Source organism: Pelodiscus sinensis, chromosome 5, assembly GCF_052426305.1.
Source record: "Pelodiscus sinensis isolate ZL-2025 chromosome 5, ASM5242630v1, whole genome shotgun sequence".
Classification (NCBI taxonomy): domain Eukaryota; kingdom Metazoa; phylum Chordata; order Testudines; family Trionychidae; genus Pelodiscus; species Pelodiscus sinensis.
The window spans coordinates 98,391,383-98,409,922 of record NC_143056.1 but is presented as its reverse complement, the minus strand read 5'-3'; the positions used below and the strand labels follow the sequence as shown (position 1 = coordinate 98,409,922).

At 41.2% G+C, this 18,540-nt stretch overlaps 1 protein-coding gene across 1 annotated transcript in view; it reads right to left on the bottom strand.

The window, feature by feature from the left end:
* Positions 1–4,445: 4,445 nt before the first annotated feature.
* The window catches only part of RCN1 (reticulocalbin 1), a 31,849-nt gene continuing 17,754 nt past the window's right edge, over positions 4,446–18,540 (bottom strand). Inside the window, exons 4-7 of the mRNA XM_006128905.4 lie at positions 15,761–15,939; positions 15,004–15,064; positions 9,565–9,764; positions 4,446–8,701 (exon numbers count right to left, since the gene is read on the bottom strand). Coding sequence (XP_006128967.3) covers positions 8,594–8,701; positions 9,565–9,764; positions 15,004–15,064; positions 15,761–15,939 — 548 coding nt within the window. The 3' untranslated portion in view covers positions 4,446–8,593. The remainder of the gene's footprint in view (positions 8,702–9,564; positions 9,765–15,003; positions 15,065–15,760; positions 15,940–18,540) is intronic.

Below are 18,540 nucleotides of genomic sequence, written 5' to 3'. Positions count from 1 at the left end.
TTGGAGGCTAATTTCTCATTCTGTGAGAAATAACCTGGGATTTTAGTATCTGCAGTGAACAGGAGAGTGCCATACAGTAAAGTGTGTGGAACTGAATGTATCTGCTTCAGAGGATCAAGGATTATCAAACCAGATGTTTAGACCACTCTAACATAAAGTATCATTGTATTCTACAGCCATGAATGAATCACAGCAATGGTATCAGTATTTATCTTGCATAGAGTTCACTGTAAAGAGTGTATTGAAAAGTAACACATAATTTTAATCAACATAACCGTAAGTCTTTTGCATAAAAGATGATCCATCTTGCTCTTTATGGAAAGGGATTAGGATACTGTAATTTCACTTTTTATTTTTTCCTTTTAGTATTAATTGGTTAAAACTTTTTGCTGATGCCAATTGAGAGCAGATATGATGCTTCGGGAAATTTAATTTCTCTTGCTGTAACTTTGCAATATTATAAAACTGCGAAGCTTTGGGATTTCTTAAATGTACCAGTTCTGTATTGTTAACCAAGAGCAAAAACGGGAGATAGCAAGAAAGAAAACATATCTAAGAAACAGTGAGTGGAAGAAGGAAATATTTTGATGTGATGTGAAGCTTTAATTTGGAAACTGACTGGGGTCGGAGAAGACTTGCTTTTTTTTTTTTTTTTTTTTTTTTGCCAGAGCACACAGGATCTATCCAACCACCATTTTCTCCCATTCCCACTTTCCCATGAAATTACTTGTGCTTTCCTTATAAGGTCCTCCTTATGATCTTGAATTGTTATTATCTCTACAATATCCTCAAATGGAAGATGCAGGAAATTTGAGCGATGCAATCATATTATACCTTTTCACTTGACGAATTCTAGGATAGCATTTCTTTCTCTTGTGTCCTGGCATCAGGAGTCCATGTGAGACGGAGTGGAAGCAAAGAACATTAGCTCAGATGAATCTAAAATGAATGGCATGAGGCAAGGAGGGAGGGTACTTGTCAATGCAGTCAGTAATCTCTTGGCCTTTGGCATGCCCATAGAAATATTGCAGTTGATTGAATACTAAAATAAAGTTATTTACTTTTTTATTGAACCACAAAACAATGTGTTGTCATTTTGCCTAATAGAACAAAGGCAAAATTCTGAGAAAACCATGCTATATGGGGTTCGAAATTAGGATCTGGAACAGTTGCTTTTAATTTTCTAGATATTGTGGGCTTGATACCAAATCACTGACCGCTTCATTGGTGGGATTTATGATGACCACTATATGTTCATTTCATGCATCCATCGAATTTCCTCGGGATCCACTGGGTGTTTTAGTGGTGAAGGAAGATAGGCCAATCCAGTGTGCACTACTGACAAGCCTTATTCCTACCTCATCAGAAACTAGCTGGATTACATCATAGTTTTATTGGTAGCTGTTTATTGGACAGTCCAGTACTTGAAATGTTTAAGAGCATAGCATGTGCTATACTAGCCACAAGAACACCGATAAGCTTATCAGAAGATTTTAAGAGTTGTCTTCAGCAGCTGCAGTAATGTCTTTACCTTTCTTACAACTTTGATCCTATGTAATCTTGTGTTAAGGGCTGTCCCTCTATTTTCATGTAAATAAATCATTTCCAATTTAATCTGTAAAAGATTTCTGTGACATATATCAAAGTTGTCAATCACATTTCTAATGCCTCTGTTGCTTAGAGGTCAGATTCAATTGCATTCCTTAGATTTTATAGTACTATCTTGGAATTGAAGTTACTTGTTTTACATGCAGTAAAAACCTCCTATAAACAAATCATAGCTGTGATCACTATGCACCACTATCACCATCTGAACTTGTCAAACTTAAAAACTTGCCAATTACCATCTGCTGAAGATGCTTTAAGCCTACAGGAGAGAGTATGCCTGTCGACTTAATTATTCCACTCCCACAAGAAAACGGAAGCTATGCCGATGGGATAGTTTCCCTGATGACATAGCCCTGTCTACACTATCACTTAGGCCAGTTAGCTAACGTCAGTTGGGGTGTGGATTGTGATGAGCCTATGTACTGTGACAGAACCCTAGGCATGAGAAAAAAATCTCACCCTGTCAAGTGAAGAAGTGGAAAATGCACGTGCTTGCATGTGCAAACACACATACAGTTGCAAACCAGTACATTACACTTCCTTGTGGGAGTGCTAATTCCTGCTTTATATTAGATAGCTGTAAAGTTAATTAAATAGCTCCAAAGTTTATTAGATAGCTCTAAAGTTTATTAACAATTGCACTCAATACTGGGCTTAAAGTAAATAAAATGCAGTAGTTTCTGAGAAAGAACATAAGAACAGCCATAGTGGGTCAGACCAAAGGTCCATCTAGCCCAGGATCCTGTCTTTCAATAGTGGCCAATACCAGGTGCCCCAGAGGGAGTGAACACAACAGGTAATCATCACATGATCCCTCTCGTCATCCATTTCCAGCTTCTGACAGGTGCTAGAGACACCATTCCTACCCATACTAGCTAATATGTATTGATAGACCTAACCTCTATAAATTCATCTAGTTCTTTTTTTAACCCTGTTAAAGTCCTGATCTTCACAACATCCTCTGGCATGGAGTTCCACAGGTTGACTATGTGCTGCATGAAGAAAAAGTGCCTTTTGTTTATTTTAAACCTGCTACCTATTAATTTAATTCGGTGACCCCTAGTTCTTATGTTATGGAAACAAATAAATAGCTTTTCCTTATTCACTTTCTCCATACCCGTCATGATTTTATAGACCTCTATCATGTCCCCCCTTATTCTCCTCTTTTTTTAAGTGAAAAGTCCCACTATTTTCAATCTCTCTTCATATGGGACCTGTTCCAAACCTCTAATCATTTTGTTGACCTTTTCTGAACCTTTTCCAATGCCAATATATCTTTTTTGAGACAAGGTGACTACATCTGTATGCAACATTCAAGATGTAGGCATACCATGGTTTTATATAGAAGCAATAAGATATTCTCTGTTTTATTCACTATCCCTTGTTTAATGATTCCTAACATTCTATTTGATTTTTTGTCTGCCGCTGCACAGAGTGGATGTTTTCAGAGAACTAGCCACAATGACTCTAAGATCTCCCTCTTGAGTAGTTGCAGCTAAATTAGTCCCCGTCATATTGTATATATAGTTGGGATTATTTTTTCCAATGTGCATTACTTTACATTTACTAATGTTGAATTTCATTTGCCATTTTGTTGCCCAATCACTTAGTTTGGTGGGATCTTTTTGAAGCTCTTCACAGTCTGCTTTGGTCTTAACTATCTTGAGCAGTTTAGTATCATTTGCATAATGAACATTAGCCCCTTGTTGGCAGTTGGTAGCTCTGTCTCTCCCACCCAAGACACCAGAACAGTTGGCACAAGACCCAACACAGTTTTTTGACTAAGAACACATTGATGCTTTGATTTAGAAGCACAGACTGAATTATATAGGTGGAGCAAAGTTAAGATGCTGCTTTCTAGTGATGGAAATCTCTAATTTGAGTGCAAGTCCTCTGTTAACATCATATGTTAGATCAATCATGGAGCTAAGATTGTGCCTTCTATTATAGGCATTACCAGTTTTCTTCTAATGATCTGACTAGCTAAGGAATGTCGGGTTACATTTTGCTAGGAGTTACTTGCAATGTAAGAATGTCACCAATGCTATTCAGTGAATGGCAAGCAAGAAATTATGGTAAGTAGATCCGTCATTCAAATAGGCCGACGGTTCATTATACCTTAGCTTCACTGAAATATAGATTCCTGACCCGAATCCACTCTAATTTATTTTAGTGTAAATTAGGGCAAACTGCATATTAGTTAGGAAAATTACACTGGTGTAAGATCAGAATCAGAAGGGGTAAGGGTACATGATTGTTTCTGTTCTGGTTCCTGATTGTTCTACCACTAGTTTAGGTAACAGATAGAAGCTAAAGCCTCAAGCCTACTTTACAGTAACTGAAAGATGGGAGCTTTGCCATTGATTTCAGTGGGAGAAAGGTTAGCTTCCACATAGCAAGTAGTAAAGCATTAGGCAACCTTTTTAATATCATTGTGTAAGTGCAATTAGATCAGTTTGTGCACTATTTTACCTTTCTTTGGGGAATTACAAATAGTACCTTGAATGGAAAAGGTGACAGATTTAACCTAATTGAATCATTAAATGGAAATATAAGTCAAAGAACATTAGCCACTTAGTTCATTTCATAAATCCTAATAATTAAAACTGCATGTACAATAATAAAGACTACTCCAGATATCTAAAAGGATAAAAATGCATCCTTGATGTGTCATGGCACCACCATAATGAAAACATTTAGTTAATGGAGGATCTGTGTAATAAAAGTGACCATACAGAACCTGCAGGTAGAAATATACAAACACATTTCCCAAAAGAATTTCACCACTTCACAATTCATTATGAGAATCTGCAATAACTGACAAGATAGGCACAAAATGGATTTTCATGTTGCTGGGATGAATTATGGCTTCCAGCAATTAATGTTTTTAGTCATATTAAGCAGATAAATAATGCTATCTGACATTACAGTATTTCACATTACACTAAAATTTTGTAACATTTGCTCATAATCGAACTTGAAATATGTTACCTAGAAAAAATATGTTATCTCTGGAACAGTCAAACCCCATTAGAAACCTTAGGCTTGAAAAATCACAATGTTAACAGTTATATCCCCTAGCAAAGGTTTGCTTTCCTTAAATAGTGTTAAATTCAAACCCAGAAGCTCTAGTCTCTTTCAGATTTACTCTTTCTTAGTGCATTGAGGTTGAAAGAAGGATTTAGTATACAAAATGATCTCTGTATTACTGAGCCATGGCAAGTGAAACTTAAAAAGAAATGCAGGAAGAGAAACCTTTAGAATGAAATGTACGCATGTTATTCATGACTTTCTAAATGCCTTTTAAATATTTGGTGAAGCACATGTAAATGGGCACAGGCTTGTTAAGATCACTCACAAATACCAATTAGCTAATTATTTGTAATCTACTTTTAATCAGCAAATGAATTGTTTCCACAAATGGACATATGAAAAATTATTTCACATTTTCAAGTATTTGATTTAAATCTGTCTGTAGAATTCCATAGGCCAAAGTAGAAAAGCTATACTCAGGTGAGTAATCTCACTGACTTCAGTGGTGCCTACTTTTGTATTTGGATTTTGCATGCATAATTAGAAATTCAAATTATGCAAGGCTGCAAAATTGTGTCCTGGCTCTCAAATATCCAAACAATATATGCAGGAGAAAATTTTGCTTGTCAAAACTTGCGTGCAGTTCTATATGAACACAATAGAGTCTGTTCAGCAATGTCATGGCTGGATGAAGTCATTGATGCCTCATATCTCAGCACCCAATTTCTATTTTTTGTTTTGTTTGGTTTTAAAGAACATTTTGGCTGGAAGATGTAAGAGAGGCAATAGACTTGGCAGGTGCATTCTCTGTGTGGGAAGCATTCCAAAGTTTTTTTTGTTTGTTTTTTTAAAAACACCCTGAAATCTCAATATGAAACCTCTCTTCAAGATGAATACTCCCAGGCTATGTCTAGACTGCAGGCTTCTTTCAGAAGAAGCTTTTCTAGAAGAGATCGTCCAGAAAAACTTCTTCTGAAAGAAAGCGTCTACACAGCAAAAGCGCATTGAAAAAGCGATCTGCTTTTTTGAAAGACAGCGTCCACACGGAATGGACGCTATCTCATATTTAAGCTGTGATTACTGTGGATAGAGTAGTCACTAGAGCACCTGTGCTTTTTCCTCTTTTCTCTTCTTTCACAAGAACACCCTCTTTCCCATCCACACACACCTTTTTCTGAAAGAGCTCTTTCGGAAAAAGGGTTCTTCCTCATAGAAAGAGGTTTACCCATGTTGGAAAAACCCCTCTGTTCTTTAAAAAAAAAAATTCCGAAAGAACACGAGATTGCAGTGTGAAGTGAAGGTTTTTTTGAAAAACGGACGTTTTTCAAAAAAAACCTCTGCAGTTTAGACCTACCCGCAGAGATGTCTGATGCATGAAGTATGTAAGAATGCAGCTGCAAAGTCAAATACATAAGCTAAACACTGCAGAGAAATTCTAATTCTGTGCTAGACACAGTTTTATTGTTTCACAGATAACATGGCATGGAAGCATCATTTTGATTCATAGGCTCTGGAAGGACAAAGTGTTTGCTTGTGGTATATCCCATTTTGTCCTACTGCATTTTCATGTAAGAAGCAGAACTGTTAGTAGACATTTTAGGCAACGTCATAGTGAGGCAGAAATCAGGTCGCTACAACACAATATTATCAAGATTGCATGATCTACACCAGCCAAAACTGCATGGAATCTAGTTTCAATCGAAACAGAGAATAAACTAAAGTGCACTTGTTCTCTGAAAAGTAACCCTGCAAAAATGACCTTTTCATGGAAGAGCTGGTTCCATGCTTGGCTTTTCTGCAATTTCTAAACAAATCTGCTCAGTTTACAAAAAAAACATAAAAAACACCCCCTCCCCCCGGGTCAGAGATAAAAGCTGTGTTCTTTCTGGCTCATTGTACTGTTACAAATGTATGACTATGCAGGGCAGATTATATCCACAGTGATACCTGTACAATTCCTTGTATGCCTGGGAGCAGCATAGTTATAACTGAAGAAAAAAACTGAGCCTACAGTTGGAACTTAGTTGACAATTCTGTTGACTGATAATGTATAAATCAGAATAAATTCCAGTTCATTCTTCCATAGCTTCATTGCCTCTGCATTGCCAACTGGGGTAAAAAGGAGGACGACTTTTCTCTGTAGACTTAACATTGCAGATGCGATTCAGAATATGTACTTGGATAGAAATTCAGCATCACACAGAGGATCAGAACAAGGCCTATACACCACTGAGTTAAAAGGGGCCATTTTTGCCCAGTCACTATTAGTCATTTTTCAAAATAGACATGTACTTTCAAGGACTCTTTCCCTCTAGCCTAGATGATCCTTTTTCTCTGCTGGCCTTGAAATTCATTTGCATCCAGAAATAATATCCCCAAATGTGGAGTCACAAGCAGAATGACCGTGTTTAGAATGGGGGTTGTTGAGCTTTTTTTTCAAAACACAGAGCACACATCCAAGAGGGAATGCCCTGTGGATGTCTCTCCTGCCATTCATACACGCGCAGATAAATTCCCCTGCCACTGGTGATCCAGTTAGAGCGCCGTGGTAGCTACAGCAATTGATTACAGAGGACTTAATGTATTTTTAGCTTCCTTTGTGTGATTTGTCAGCTAGAAACAAGACGGAACCATTGCATGTGCCCAGCCAGCGCTCTGTGGACCACCAGCAAGTGCTTCATGGACTACGTATGGTCCAGAGACCAGAGTTTTGGGCGCTATTATTTAAAAGCCTGTTGATGGTTCTTGTTTTTACTTCCCACTCCCAGATAAATCCTCTAACATTTCTGTGTCTTCGTAGTATCAAAAAGAAAGTTACAGTTTTATTGTGCAGGTTGTCAATGCAGTACTGACAGGAAAACCCACACAAATGAAAAGGAACAACAGCTCATATTATACAGTAAAATATGCTGCCACGTGGAAGGTTTACTGTTCTGTAGGAAATTGATCCACCTATCATACAACTTGGTGATCTAAATGTGAGTATATATGCAAACCCAGCATTTTAAACCACATGAATCCCTGACACAGCACAGAAGAGAACATAAGGCCCATCATTTCAAGAAGGGCCCAGAGGATAGAGGTCTCACTTCTTTTCCACATGGCATGAATAAGTCAACCCTAGCTAGTAGAAGTGGAGTGTGCAAAGCGTGGGAAGCATTGGAAAACAGCAGGTCCGTGTGCCATGAATCTTTTTAGGAAACAGAATAAGCAACAGCCCACAAACCATCCCATACTGCTCTCAGAAGTAGTAATTGTCAGAGTGGACTCTACTGTCCTTGTCAAAGAACAACGGTGAGTGACAGGCAATGTGGTAGATGTACTGCTACTGATTAGTAAAAGAAAACTGGGGAACAGTGATTAGTTATAGGTGCTGCACTTCAATGGTTACGTTCTGGAGGGCTGGTGCATCTGCCTTTATTCCACGAGGCCTTATTCATTCAGCACCACTGGACCCAACCAGGAGGAAAGACCACAGGATGGAGAAAAAAAGCCATAGTTCATGTCAAGTAAGACCTCCTTTTCATATGGGAAAGGGGAAATAACGATCTAAATTCTTAGTTACTATTTTTAACCCCCGCCCCCACTAAACTCAGAATCTATTTAAACACTCAATACATTTCTTCCCAATTAAAACTCGGTGTCCCTTCAGGGGGGAAAAAAGGGCATTTTAAAAAAATATGAAAACTTTTTAATGATCCTAAGAACTAAGTTTTAGAACATCATCCCCAAAGTGATACTGCAATCTATTCACAATAGAAAGGGTTTTTTTCAAATAAAAGTGTAGTGACTAGCTCTTGCATTTCTTGGAAGAGGCTATTTCTACACCCCATTTCTGAGGTTTGTTAAAAACTATAGGTGCAAATTATTCAGCCAGAAAATAAAAATACAGTGACTTCCTTAATGTAATGAGAAATTGAACAGTCTTTGGCACGTTGAGTTGTGAAAAATATCATAGTTCATCATGATTTTTTGTGAGGTCTTCCCCATAATTGGTAGCTTGGCTGCCAACAAACATGTTCCAATTCTGTAGAATCTCCTCTTTGGTTAACTTTTGATCCTGGAGGGGGGGAAAGTCTCTATTAGAACATTTTAAAAACCAGATAAAAGAAACATGAATGAAAGTTTCCAAGATGCCCAGCTGCGGAAAATTCTCCAGTGAAGGAGGCTGCAGACAATGGTTGAAATGCTGGCCCCTAGTGGAAGTCAATGATGTAACTCCCATTGAGTTCACTAAGATCTGCATTTCACTCAAAAGTATTTCATAATTAACTGATTCTGACACAGAACTTTCTGCTGTAAGTGCGTGCTGCTCATCTATTTGTACAAGCTCACATATGGTTTTAACTTTTCCTTTTTGATTATAATGGGAAATATTTTATCTGGCTTTGGCAATGATGATCACCTATATTTAACAAGTGAAATCCTTCTAAATACAGCTCTGTAGAAGGAAGTCGTGATCATCCTGACTCCAGTAGTGGAGAATCAGCAAAGTTAGAGAGAGGGGAACAACCACATTGAGCAATGGCTCCTATCCAGGTGCTGCTGAATTATTAGTCCCCTGTCATAGTGGAGGTGGAAGGGATAGGACAGACATTTGTCTTCTTTCTTATAGTCTTATATTTGTATCTCTCTCTTAAATCAGTTTAATACATAAATGTTCATGTCCCATTTCAAAAGAGAAAAATCTGTTGGAATTTTTGGGTATAGGGGGATAGGTTGGTGGTTTCTAATTTTAACAACTCAAAATGATTCTGCTGTATTAAGGCCGTAGCAAAACCATTTTTATCATCCAAAACTCTACCTAGACTACACCAATAAGAAAAGTAATTCAGAATCATCTCTTCCTGGCTGACACTCTGTAAAGGGAATCAGTTAAACTCTTAATGTAACATATATGAAATATACCAGAGCAATAAGTACCTTGTCTACATCCGATTCATAAACTAAGTGCCTGGCTTCAGCTTGTGCATGATCATAATCTTGTGGGAGAATCCAGTGCCTAATCTCCTCTTTATCCATCTTCCCATCCTTGTTTATATCCCGAAAATCTGAAAACTGCTCGCGTTCAGTAAGTACCCAGTCAGGTTCGGGTCCTCCTTCCTCATGGGCAAACATATCAGCTGGAGGGGAAACAAAGGTTTCGAAGTCCTATTTAGCGTGCAAATAATGCACAAAATTAAGGCTGGCTAGTAGTAGAAATCGCACAGTAACAGCTTGCACAGAAGTATTGTACGTTGTGCGGGCACAGGTGTAAAAGGAATGAGCACATGCATATACACCTTACTTCACTCAAATGGCTTCATCACTGTTAGTTCTAGCCATTCATATATCCCTGTTTTAGCATGCTAGTGCAATGCCACTTAAGTTAAGGGGCAGTCCCGGGTAACTGCAAGGCAAATTTGCCCCGCAATGTCTTCACTCTGTGATTTTTTTCCCCCCACCATCAGTATACATGTGATGGCATACAGCTCTTTCAGGATCTTGTTCTAATCTGCACTCATGCTCTTTCACGATAAGCTCAGCTATCCTGGTGAGAAAAGTGGGGGGATGTGGGGGAAGAACCAACAGCAGCATTACACATCATCCCTGCCAGCAAGTGTCTTTGTGAGTCACATCAGATTCCAACCAGAGAGTGGGGAAGGGAATTAAAGGCACAGGGAAACTTAAGAAACAAAAATCTGCTAAATGGAGCTGGATGGCTTTTGTCCTGCTTTTATGGCAGCCTCTGCATAAGAGAAATACCGCTGAGTAGATCAATTCCTTTTTAAATGCTAGACTATTGAACAGACTACAGCAAACTCCACTGGAAGATGAGGGCTGCACTGTACTAGGAAAGGGTGAAAAGAATTCATACAGAAGGGCTGGGCAAAATACAGCCTGGGGGCCGGATTCAGCCCATCAAGCCACCGGTTCTGGCCCATGGACCACCCTGCTGGGACCCACAGACATGTAGCTGCTGCAGTTTAAATCGCAGACTGTGCAGCTCTCTGCTCTGCAGGGAGGGGGAGGCTTCATGTGATCTCCCAGCCTCCAGCCCAATCCTCAGCTCCTATAGACTAGAAACAACCAATAGGAATTGATTCCAGCCAATCTCAGCTCCTATTGGCTGGAAACAACCAGCCAATAGGAGCTGAGAGACTGGCCTGACAAATGGGGGCAACACAAGCCTCTTTCCCTTCCAGAGCTGAGAGCCACATGGAGGGAACAAGCCTGCAATGTAAAGTGATCTGAGGCTGCAGCAGGCAGGGAGCCCAGCCTTCCTTGGGGGAGCTGCAGGGCTGCTGGCTTAGGTAAGCGCCTCCCAGTCAGAGCCTGCCCCTGTACGGTTTCCAGGTGTCCGATATCCTACCGGACAGTCCAGTATTTGAGCCCGCTGCCTGGTTAAAAAAAAAAAAAAATCAGACAATACCAGACACGTGTAGTGTCTGGTGTTCTCTGATTTTTCCGACTGGGCACCTGACGGAAGCCTGACGTGGACAGCCCTGCCCCCGCCAGGCTTCTGCGCAATCACAGGCTCCCAGAGGCGTTCGCAGCCCCGCCTCCCAGCTGGGAGGTGGGGTTGTGATCGCCGCTTATCCCATGTTCCTTTTTTTTTTCCTTGTCCAAAAAATACCGGGTGTCCAGTATTTTTTGGGAGACCATCTGGCAACCCTATGCCCCTGCCCCTCCCGCACCGCAACTCTCTCCCCCAGGTCACCATCCAAACCCTCAGAACCCCCTTGCCCCAGGTCACAACTCCCTCCCAGACCCTGGACCCCCTCCTATGCCCTTCCCTCAGGCCTGAATCCTCTCCTTCACCCACACTTCCTGCACTCCGCACCCCTGCACCAGGTCACCACCTAAGCCCTCTATAGTCTGCACCCCCTTTTCCCAGGTCATAGCTCCCTCCCAGACTTTGCACCTCCTCCTAGAACCCCTCCCCCAGGCCAGAATACTCTCCTGCATCCATACTCCTTCCCTGATCCACCTCAACCCCCTGACCCAGGTCACAACGCCCCCTTCACCCAATTCCCTCTCAGACCTCACACCGTCTCCTGCACCCCAGTCCCTTACCCCGTGCGCCCTTCTGCACCCAACCTTCACCCCAGACCCGCACTCCCTCCACAGAAAAGTGCGGCCCTTGACCACTTTCCAAAATCTTGGGGTGGGTCCCCCACCAAAAATTATTGCCCACCCCTGTGATACAGCCACTCATCAGTGATCCGGGCTAAGAGAACACCTTGTGATAGACTGTGGATAATCAGTTTTGGTATACAGGAGTTACACTGCAGACCAGTCCATGCTGAAGTTAAGTTATGCACATGACCTGCCTAGGCAGCAGTACCTCTAGACAGCTGGTGCTTACGTAAAGAAAAAATAGGGAAAGAGTAAAGGGAAATCAGCGGTGACTTAATGTGGAGATGTTGGCCCAGGCCTCCCATCCTTTTATCAGTTGTAAGGGAATCAGCTAGAGGAACCTCAGTTTGCTTAGTACTTCGGTTCTCCCATCTGCACTCGCACACCAATCAACTCCCCCTGTCAGTGAGGTTCATTCTTTCCCAGCCCACATCTCTACCATTGGCCTGTTTAAAACTGACCCGTTTTGCTCACAGCCCAGTATGGATTTGATTGTCAAGACTATTCACATGTTCCTAGGTCAGGCTAGGCTTGAGGCCAGCTCGCATTCATGGGAGGCGCAGGTGCAACTCGCTCTGGGATTTGCTCCAAAATTAGCAATAAAAACCACATGCATGTGTTGGACCAGGGCTGGATTCCCCATTGCTGTAAATGAGTGTAACTCCCATGACATTACCAGAACTGCACGTGCCCATTTTAGTGGGAATTTGGCCCAGTCTGTAAAGATGCTGAAACATTTTTAGTTGCTAAACTTTCTTGGCTCCTGATCCAAAGCCAATGTCCAATGTCGTCACGAATGGTCCCTTGCTTTGGGGAAGGGGCACAAGCTGTGCAATGTTTGTGGGGTTTTATTCATTTTTTAAAACAAGACAAAGCAAAAATGTAGATATGACACACAGTAGCCAGGGTTTAGAGCACACAACAAAATCGCTACTCTATTTAATCTAATCTAATCCAAGCACATACAATAATTTAGACATTTGTTTTCCCAACTGTTGAAGAAAACTTCCAAGAACTGTTCATTGTTACTCTTTACTTTTGTAATAAATGCGGGCACACGAGAGTTACATTGTTTATTTGAAGTAACTGACAACTCTCCTCAATTTGATTTTATCACCTTTGCCAATGTGAGGTGGTCGTGACTAGAACATTCTGTGCTCCTATCTATAGAACTAGCATTTACATGGTAACAAATGTTGACAACTAGCTTGTAATTATATGTAGGTAGTGTCACAGAATAAACTTAAATTACTGGGGAAATTAGGCTGCTCTGTTATTTCAGTCATACCTGAAAAGCAGTTACATCTTAAAGCTAAATATAATTTCAAGGAGTGGAAGCCCTAACATTAATGAATGTGTGTATATTGTTCCTGATTATATGTAATGGAGTGATCTTTACGTAGCATTAGAAAGGAAAGGTTTTTATCGGCATCTGATTTCATGATTTTATGGTGCAACTTTCCTGATTAAAGAAATAAATCAACGAGGCAGCACGAGACGCGAGCTTCAATGTTAGCATGACATTTCACAAGCATAACACACACATCCTGTGCTGCTGAACCCCACTGTGCCTTCCCAGACCCTCCCCTACTGAATCGCACTTACGCTGTTGCAGTGCCCAGGGTGGCAGGTCTGCAGAAATGTTCGTGGTGCCCTGAACCCGCACTTCTCCCTCGCCCAAGCTCCCTCCCTCCCACAGCTGCCTAAGGCTCTGGGAGGGAGGGTGCAGGCTCTGGGCTGGGGTAGAGGACTGAGGGGTAGGAGGTGGTGCAGGATTCGGGCTCTGGACAGGAGTTTGGTGCAGGAGGGGGTGAGGTGCCGGTGTTTAGGAGGGAATGTGGGTCTGGGAGGGTGTTTGAGGCCTGGTGCAGGGAGGAAGAAGGTGGGGGTGCAGGCTCTGGGAGGGGATACGGTACCAGAGGGAGTGCAGGGGGAGGGGATGGGGGTGCAGTGCTTACCTCGAGCAGCGGTTGCTAGGCTGGGAGGCTGGGGGGGAAGGGGTGTCTCTGCATGCTGCTACCCGTAGGTACTGCCCCTGCAGATTCCTATTGGCCACGGGGCGCATGCAGAGCATGGAGACACCCTTCCCCCTAAAGCCACAGGGATGTGCTGGCAGAGACAGTCCCCTTCCCTCATCTCAGCCCTTCCCCAGCTTCTACTCTGGCGTCCCCTCCCTGGCTTTTTCCTCTGCCCTCCACTCTCTGCTTCTGCCCCTTTCCCAACTTTTAAAATCCCCAACTTGCTTACAGGTATCTCCCCCTCCAGTTCCTGCCCTCTCTCTGACAAACACAGTTTTCCATCCCTGGCTCCTGCCTTCCTTGGCACTTTTATTCTTAACCCACTGCTGCACTATCTCTGCTCCTGCTCCAATCCACTTCCCTGCCAAATTCAACCCTGCCCCCATCTATGCACTCTGCCTCCTCCCCATCGCTGTTCTTCTTCCTTCACATCAGGCTGCTTCTTAAATCTCATGACGCTGTCTAGATTCTGGTGCCAGGTCTTTTGGGCAGAGCAACCTATCCCCAGCTCAGCCCCTGCAGCCCAAGGATGGAGCAAGAGCAGTTACTGTGGGGATGGCACCTAGACAGGAACTGCGAGAGGACAGAGCATGGCCAGTGCAGCTGGAATCTTCGGAGAATTTAGTTGTCAAATGGTAACAAGACTGATCATAAGGGAACTATGATTTTGATTCCAGAGATTTGTAATTTGGCCATGTTTTCACAAGTGCTGCAAAAGGCACATCCCCGGAAAGGGGTGACCCTTTCCTCCCCCCCTTTGACAAATTTCAAGTCTTTGCTTCAGAGCATGAAAGCTGAGCAAGGAAACAATTGTAAAAATAAATAAATACAAAAACACGGGAGACACAACATTTTACTCTAACCTTATTCTTGGAAATAGTCAAACCGTTTCAGCTATAGCTTCTCCAGGAAAAAATATTGGCTTAGGCAGACATCTGGCATAAAAAAGTCAGTCCAAGCCATTGAAGTTTGGCAAAGTTATAAGAAACTAAAACCAGAGGTGTTTAATGGGAAGTGTTAGAAAACCTTTGCTATTGGTGTCTCTACATGCCTAAAATGAAAAGAAACATTTTGATTTTGTTTGTTTAGAATGTATGGGTATGGAGATGCTCTTGTTTGTGGTAAGTATTGACTTCGATCTGAGAAGACAGGGACTAGTGGAGTGGAGATTTTTAAAGTACTTGTGCTAAATGTGAAGGAGAGGCAATTCCATTCCAGCACTTACCAATGTACTCATCTTGATCCACAAAACCGTCCTCGTTTTTGTCAATGTCCTCCAGTGTTTCCTGGAAAACATTTTTCAACCCCCCACAGTGATCAAGAAATAACTGAACATTCCAACAGCTCTCTTTATGACTAAGCGCTACTTCTCAAAATGATCAAAACTGAAATCCTAAGAGAAATCCTGAGTAACTGTGCCATGTTTGGCTTCTCTCATTGGACTGCCCTTTTGGAAGATTTCACATTGGGAGCTGGCCTGCTCTTTTATTCATTGTGCACAGAAATGTTGACATTGTCTAACTCCACTGTGAGTTTTGTGAAATACACAAATCTCCTGTCAGAGTGAAGAAATTCCATGCACATGAATGGCTCTGGTAACTTTGCAGTTGAACAATCGCGATGGCACCAGTCTTTTGTTATATCTAGACACCAGCCCCCAGTTTAAAGTAAGGGCTCATCTATATACAAACGTGCACCAAAACATCTAAATCAGATTTTATTCATAGCTCATGCTTTTCCAGTGCAAACACTTTTATTCTTTTTATTTTTACTCTCATTAAACTGAAATAGGACTGCAAGTCTATGTGTAGACCATAAAAGAAGTGAATTCCATGAAGCACTTTCCTTTCTGTTCCCTGGGTTGGCGACTATTTACGTACATGCCTGTTTCTGAAATCCTGCACTGAAAGCGTAGGGAAGTGCATCAAGACTCATCAAAGGGATAAAAGCAAAGAGAATGCAATTGGTTTTGCTCTACTTACTAAGACGACAATGTCTTTCATATGCTCAAACTCCTCCGGATGAAGAAAGGCAGTGAACTCCTCGCGAGTGGCAGCTGAGTCTCCATCCAGGTCTGCAGATTTGAATCGCCTTTCATCTCTGGGCAGCATTTTTTTAAAACTGTTTTGATCAGTTGCATCTTGAAATTCTTCTGGATTTTCTAGAAATTAATTAGAAAATCTCAGAAGTGTGTCTCTTCGAAAACATTGATGCATTGTCTCCATACACTACAATAATAGTGTTTAGAAAAAATCTGCTGAAATACATCCTGGAAATTCTAAAATTAGGATTCATTGTCAGGATGGCTGCTAAAGTGTCAGGATTTCATTTGTGAAATTTTAAAGTCATAGCTAGCCATTATAGGGTGTGTCTACACTGCACCCTTACCTTGAAATAAGCTTCACGATTTGCGCTATACAAATTGTGTAGCTTATTTTGAGTTAATTTTGAAATAACCCGCTATTCCAAAACATCCCTTACTCCTTGTGGAATGAGGTTTACAGGGATATCGGAATAGCATGTTCAAAAGATGCAGGATAGCAATTTTGGGATTCTTTCAGTATCCCAAAACAGCGCCGCAGTGTAGACATAGCCATAGTGTTTGTGATGACAGGGTTTGTGAAGTACAGCTTATAAATGTACTAGTAATTGTGGTGTATTGATGGGCAAGTGGAATTTACCATCAACTAAGAAATTAAGAGCCTATTAAAGTCCTCAAACAACCTCTGTCATTTAGATCCCGTTTCTCTAGGTCTCTGCTGACTTACATACATAGCTTCAGACTGTTGCTATACAGGGTTGATCAGGTAGTTAAAAGAGTCTGCACACCAGCTTATAAAAAGTAGGTTTTGGGGGTTGTCCCCTCTTTTTTGACACAATCTTGTTGCATAGAACATACAGGATTTAGGAGAAGCAGATTCCATTGTTTAGCAGGGTACAGTGCTGCCACCTTTGCCTCTTCCTGCAGAAAGTGCACCTCTCCAGTGTTAGGGCCTGATTAAAACTCATGGAAATCATTGTGTTGTTCTGTTGTCCTAGAAACTTTTATTGCTCAGACTTTTTGTCTTAAGACTGCACATAAGAGACTCTAATGCAGGTTTCTGTAAGCAAGTTTTGATGTAGTAACGTTTTTTAATTATGGGAATTGGTTTTTGTTTACTCTATGTTTATGACTGCGAGAAATCCTTTATGTCTGGGCCAAGCAACTTCAGGACTGTGTAAACACAAAACTGTGTCCTTGTGTTCCTGTATGACGTGATGTCTTGCCTAAGTCAGATTGTGTCAGGGTTCCACCGGTCTTTTTACGCTTATTAACAATTGGTGAGCAGCTCACTTATCTTTTCTGGTTTGCTTTTTTGAAAAAGCATTATCTTGTATTTCTAAAAGGAAATAATACTGATTTTATATTGCAGAACCCAGCCATCTAGCATCTCCTTGAGGAATACAGTTGAAATGCCTATCTAGAAAAAACTGTTGATTGGCCTGCAAAAAATCTTCACTTCATGAATGAATAGCCTGCTCCTGTTCTTCTTTCAGGATGGCAATCCATTCTTGTTGTTCCATTCATATTTGTTAGAGGCATCGCTTGTATAAGTTTGGCTTTTAAGAGAAGTCTCTTGCTTTAATTTTTTTAAAGAAATGATTCTATGAATACTTGAATAGAACTTTCTTTTTGTCCCCACTACAGATTGTGCCTCACTAGATGGCTGCTGTGCTGAGCATGAGTTGGAAAGAACCTGCCTATAGGGTATGTCTACACTGCACTCTAAAATACAAAGAAGATTAGCAATTTGTGTTATGCAAATTGCGTATCTTATTTCAATTTTATTTCAAAATAGGCTATTTTGAAAATTGGCGCATCTACACGGCACCAAATTTTGAAATAAAGCGCTATTTCGAGCCATCCCATATTCCTCGTAGAACAAGGTTTATAGGCAGGGCTCGACAAATAATACAATCTACTCACCTGTGGTGAGCAGATTGTAACCCGGAAGAGCCAGGTTCGGGCGATCTGCACAGACCGATGTGCGCATGAGCAGATCGCCGGACAGCGCGGCTGCTGAGCGGGGCTCGCCGTGGTTCGGCGAGCCCTGTTTATAGGGATGCTGAAACATTATTTTGAAATAGTGGACACGTTCCTTAGATGCGGGGGTATCCCGAAATAACTTTGCAGTGTACACGTACCCTATGTCACAATTTTTACCTGTAATTTGCTTTCTGAGTCTCAAGTCTGGATCTCAGCGGAGTCCTCAAATTCCATAAAAAGTCCAGCCTGAAACTTTTCATTTCTTTCTATTAGGCTATGTCTACACTGTAGCCTTCTTGCGGAAAAGCTTCTGCAAATGAAGCTCAGCGTGCAATATCACAGCACTTCATTTGCATAATTAATGAGCTGCCGTTTTTGTGCAAGAGGCTTTTGTACAAAAAAGAGCAGTGTAGACAGCTCCTTTTTGTACAAAAACCTCTCTTGCACAAGAGCCATTGGCCATATCAAGCACATCAGATTCAATTTTTCTCAGGGCCACAAAAAAAAGTGTCATGTCTTTCAAATATATTTTCACATAAATGTTGCATTTGTCTGGCTTTAGGGATTTCCATTCATAATTGATCATAATTTATATCACATTCTAACAGAATAATGACACTGTATTTAGAGCCTCCATTTAGCATCCAGACCAAAACTTCACAGAAACAATACAGCAAATACTTACTACTCTTTCAACATATTGCTTTTAAAAGAAAAGTTTAAAAACAACCAGGC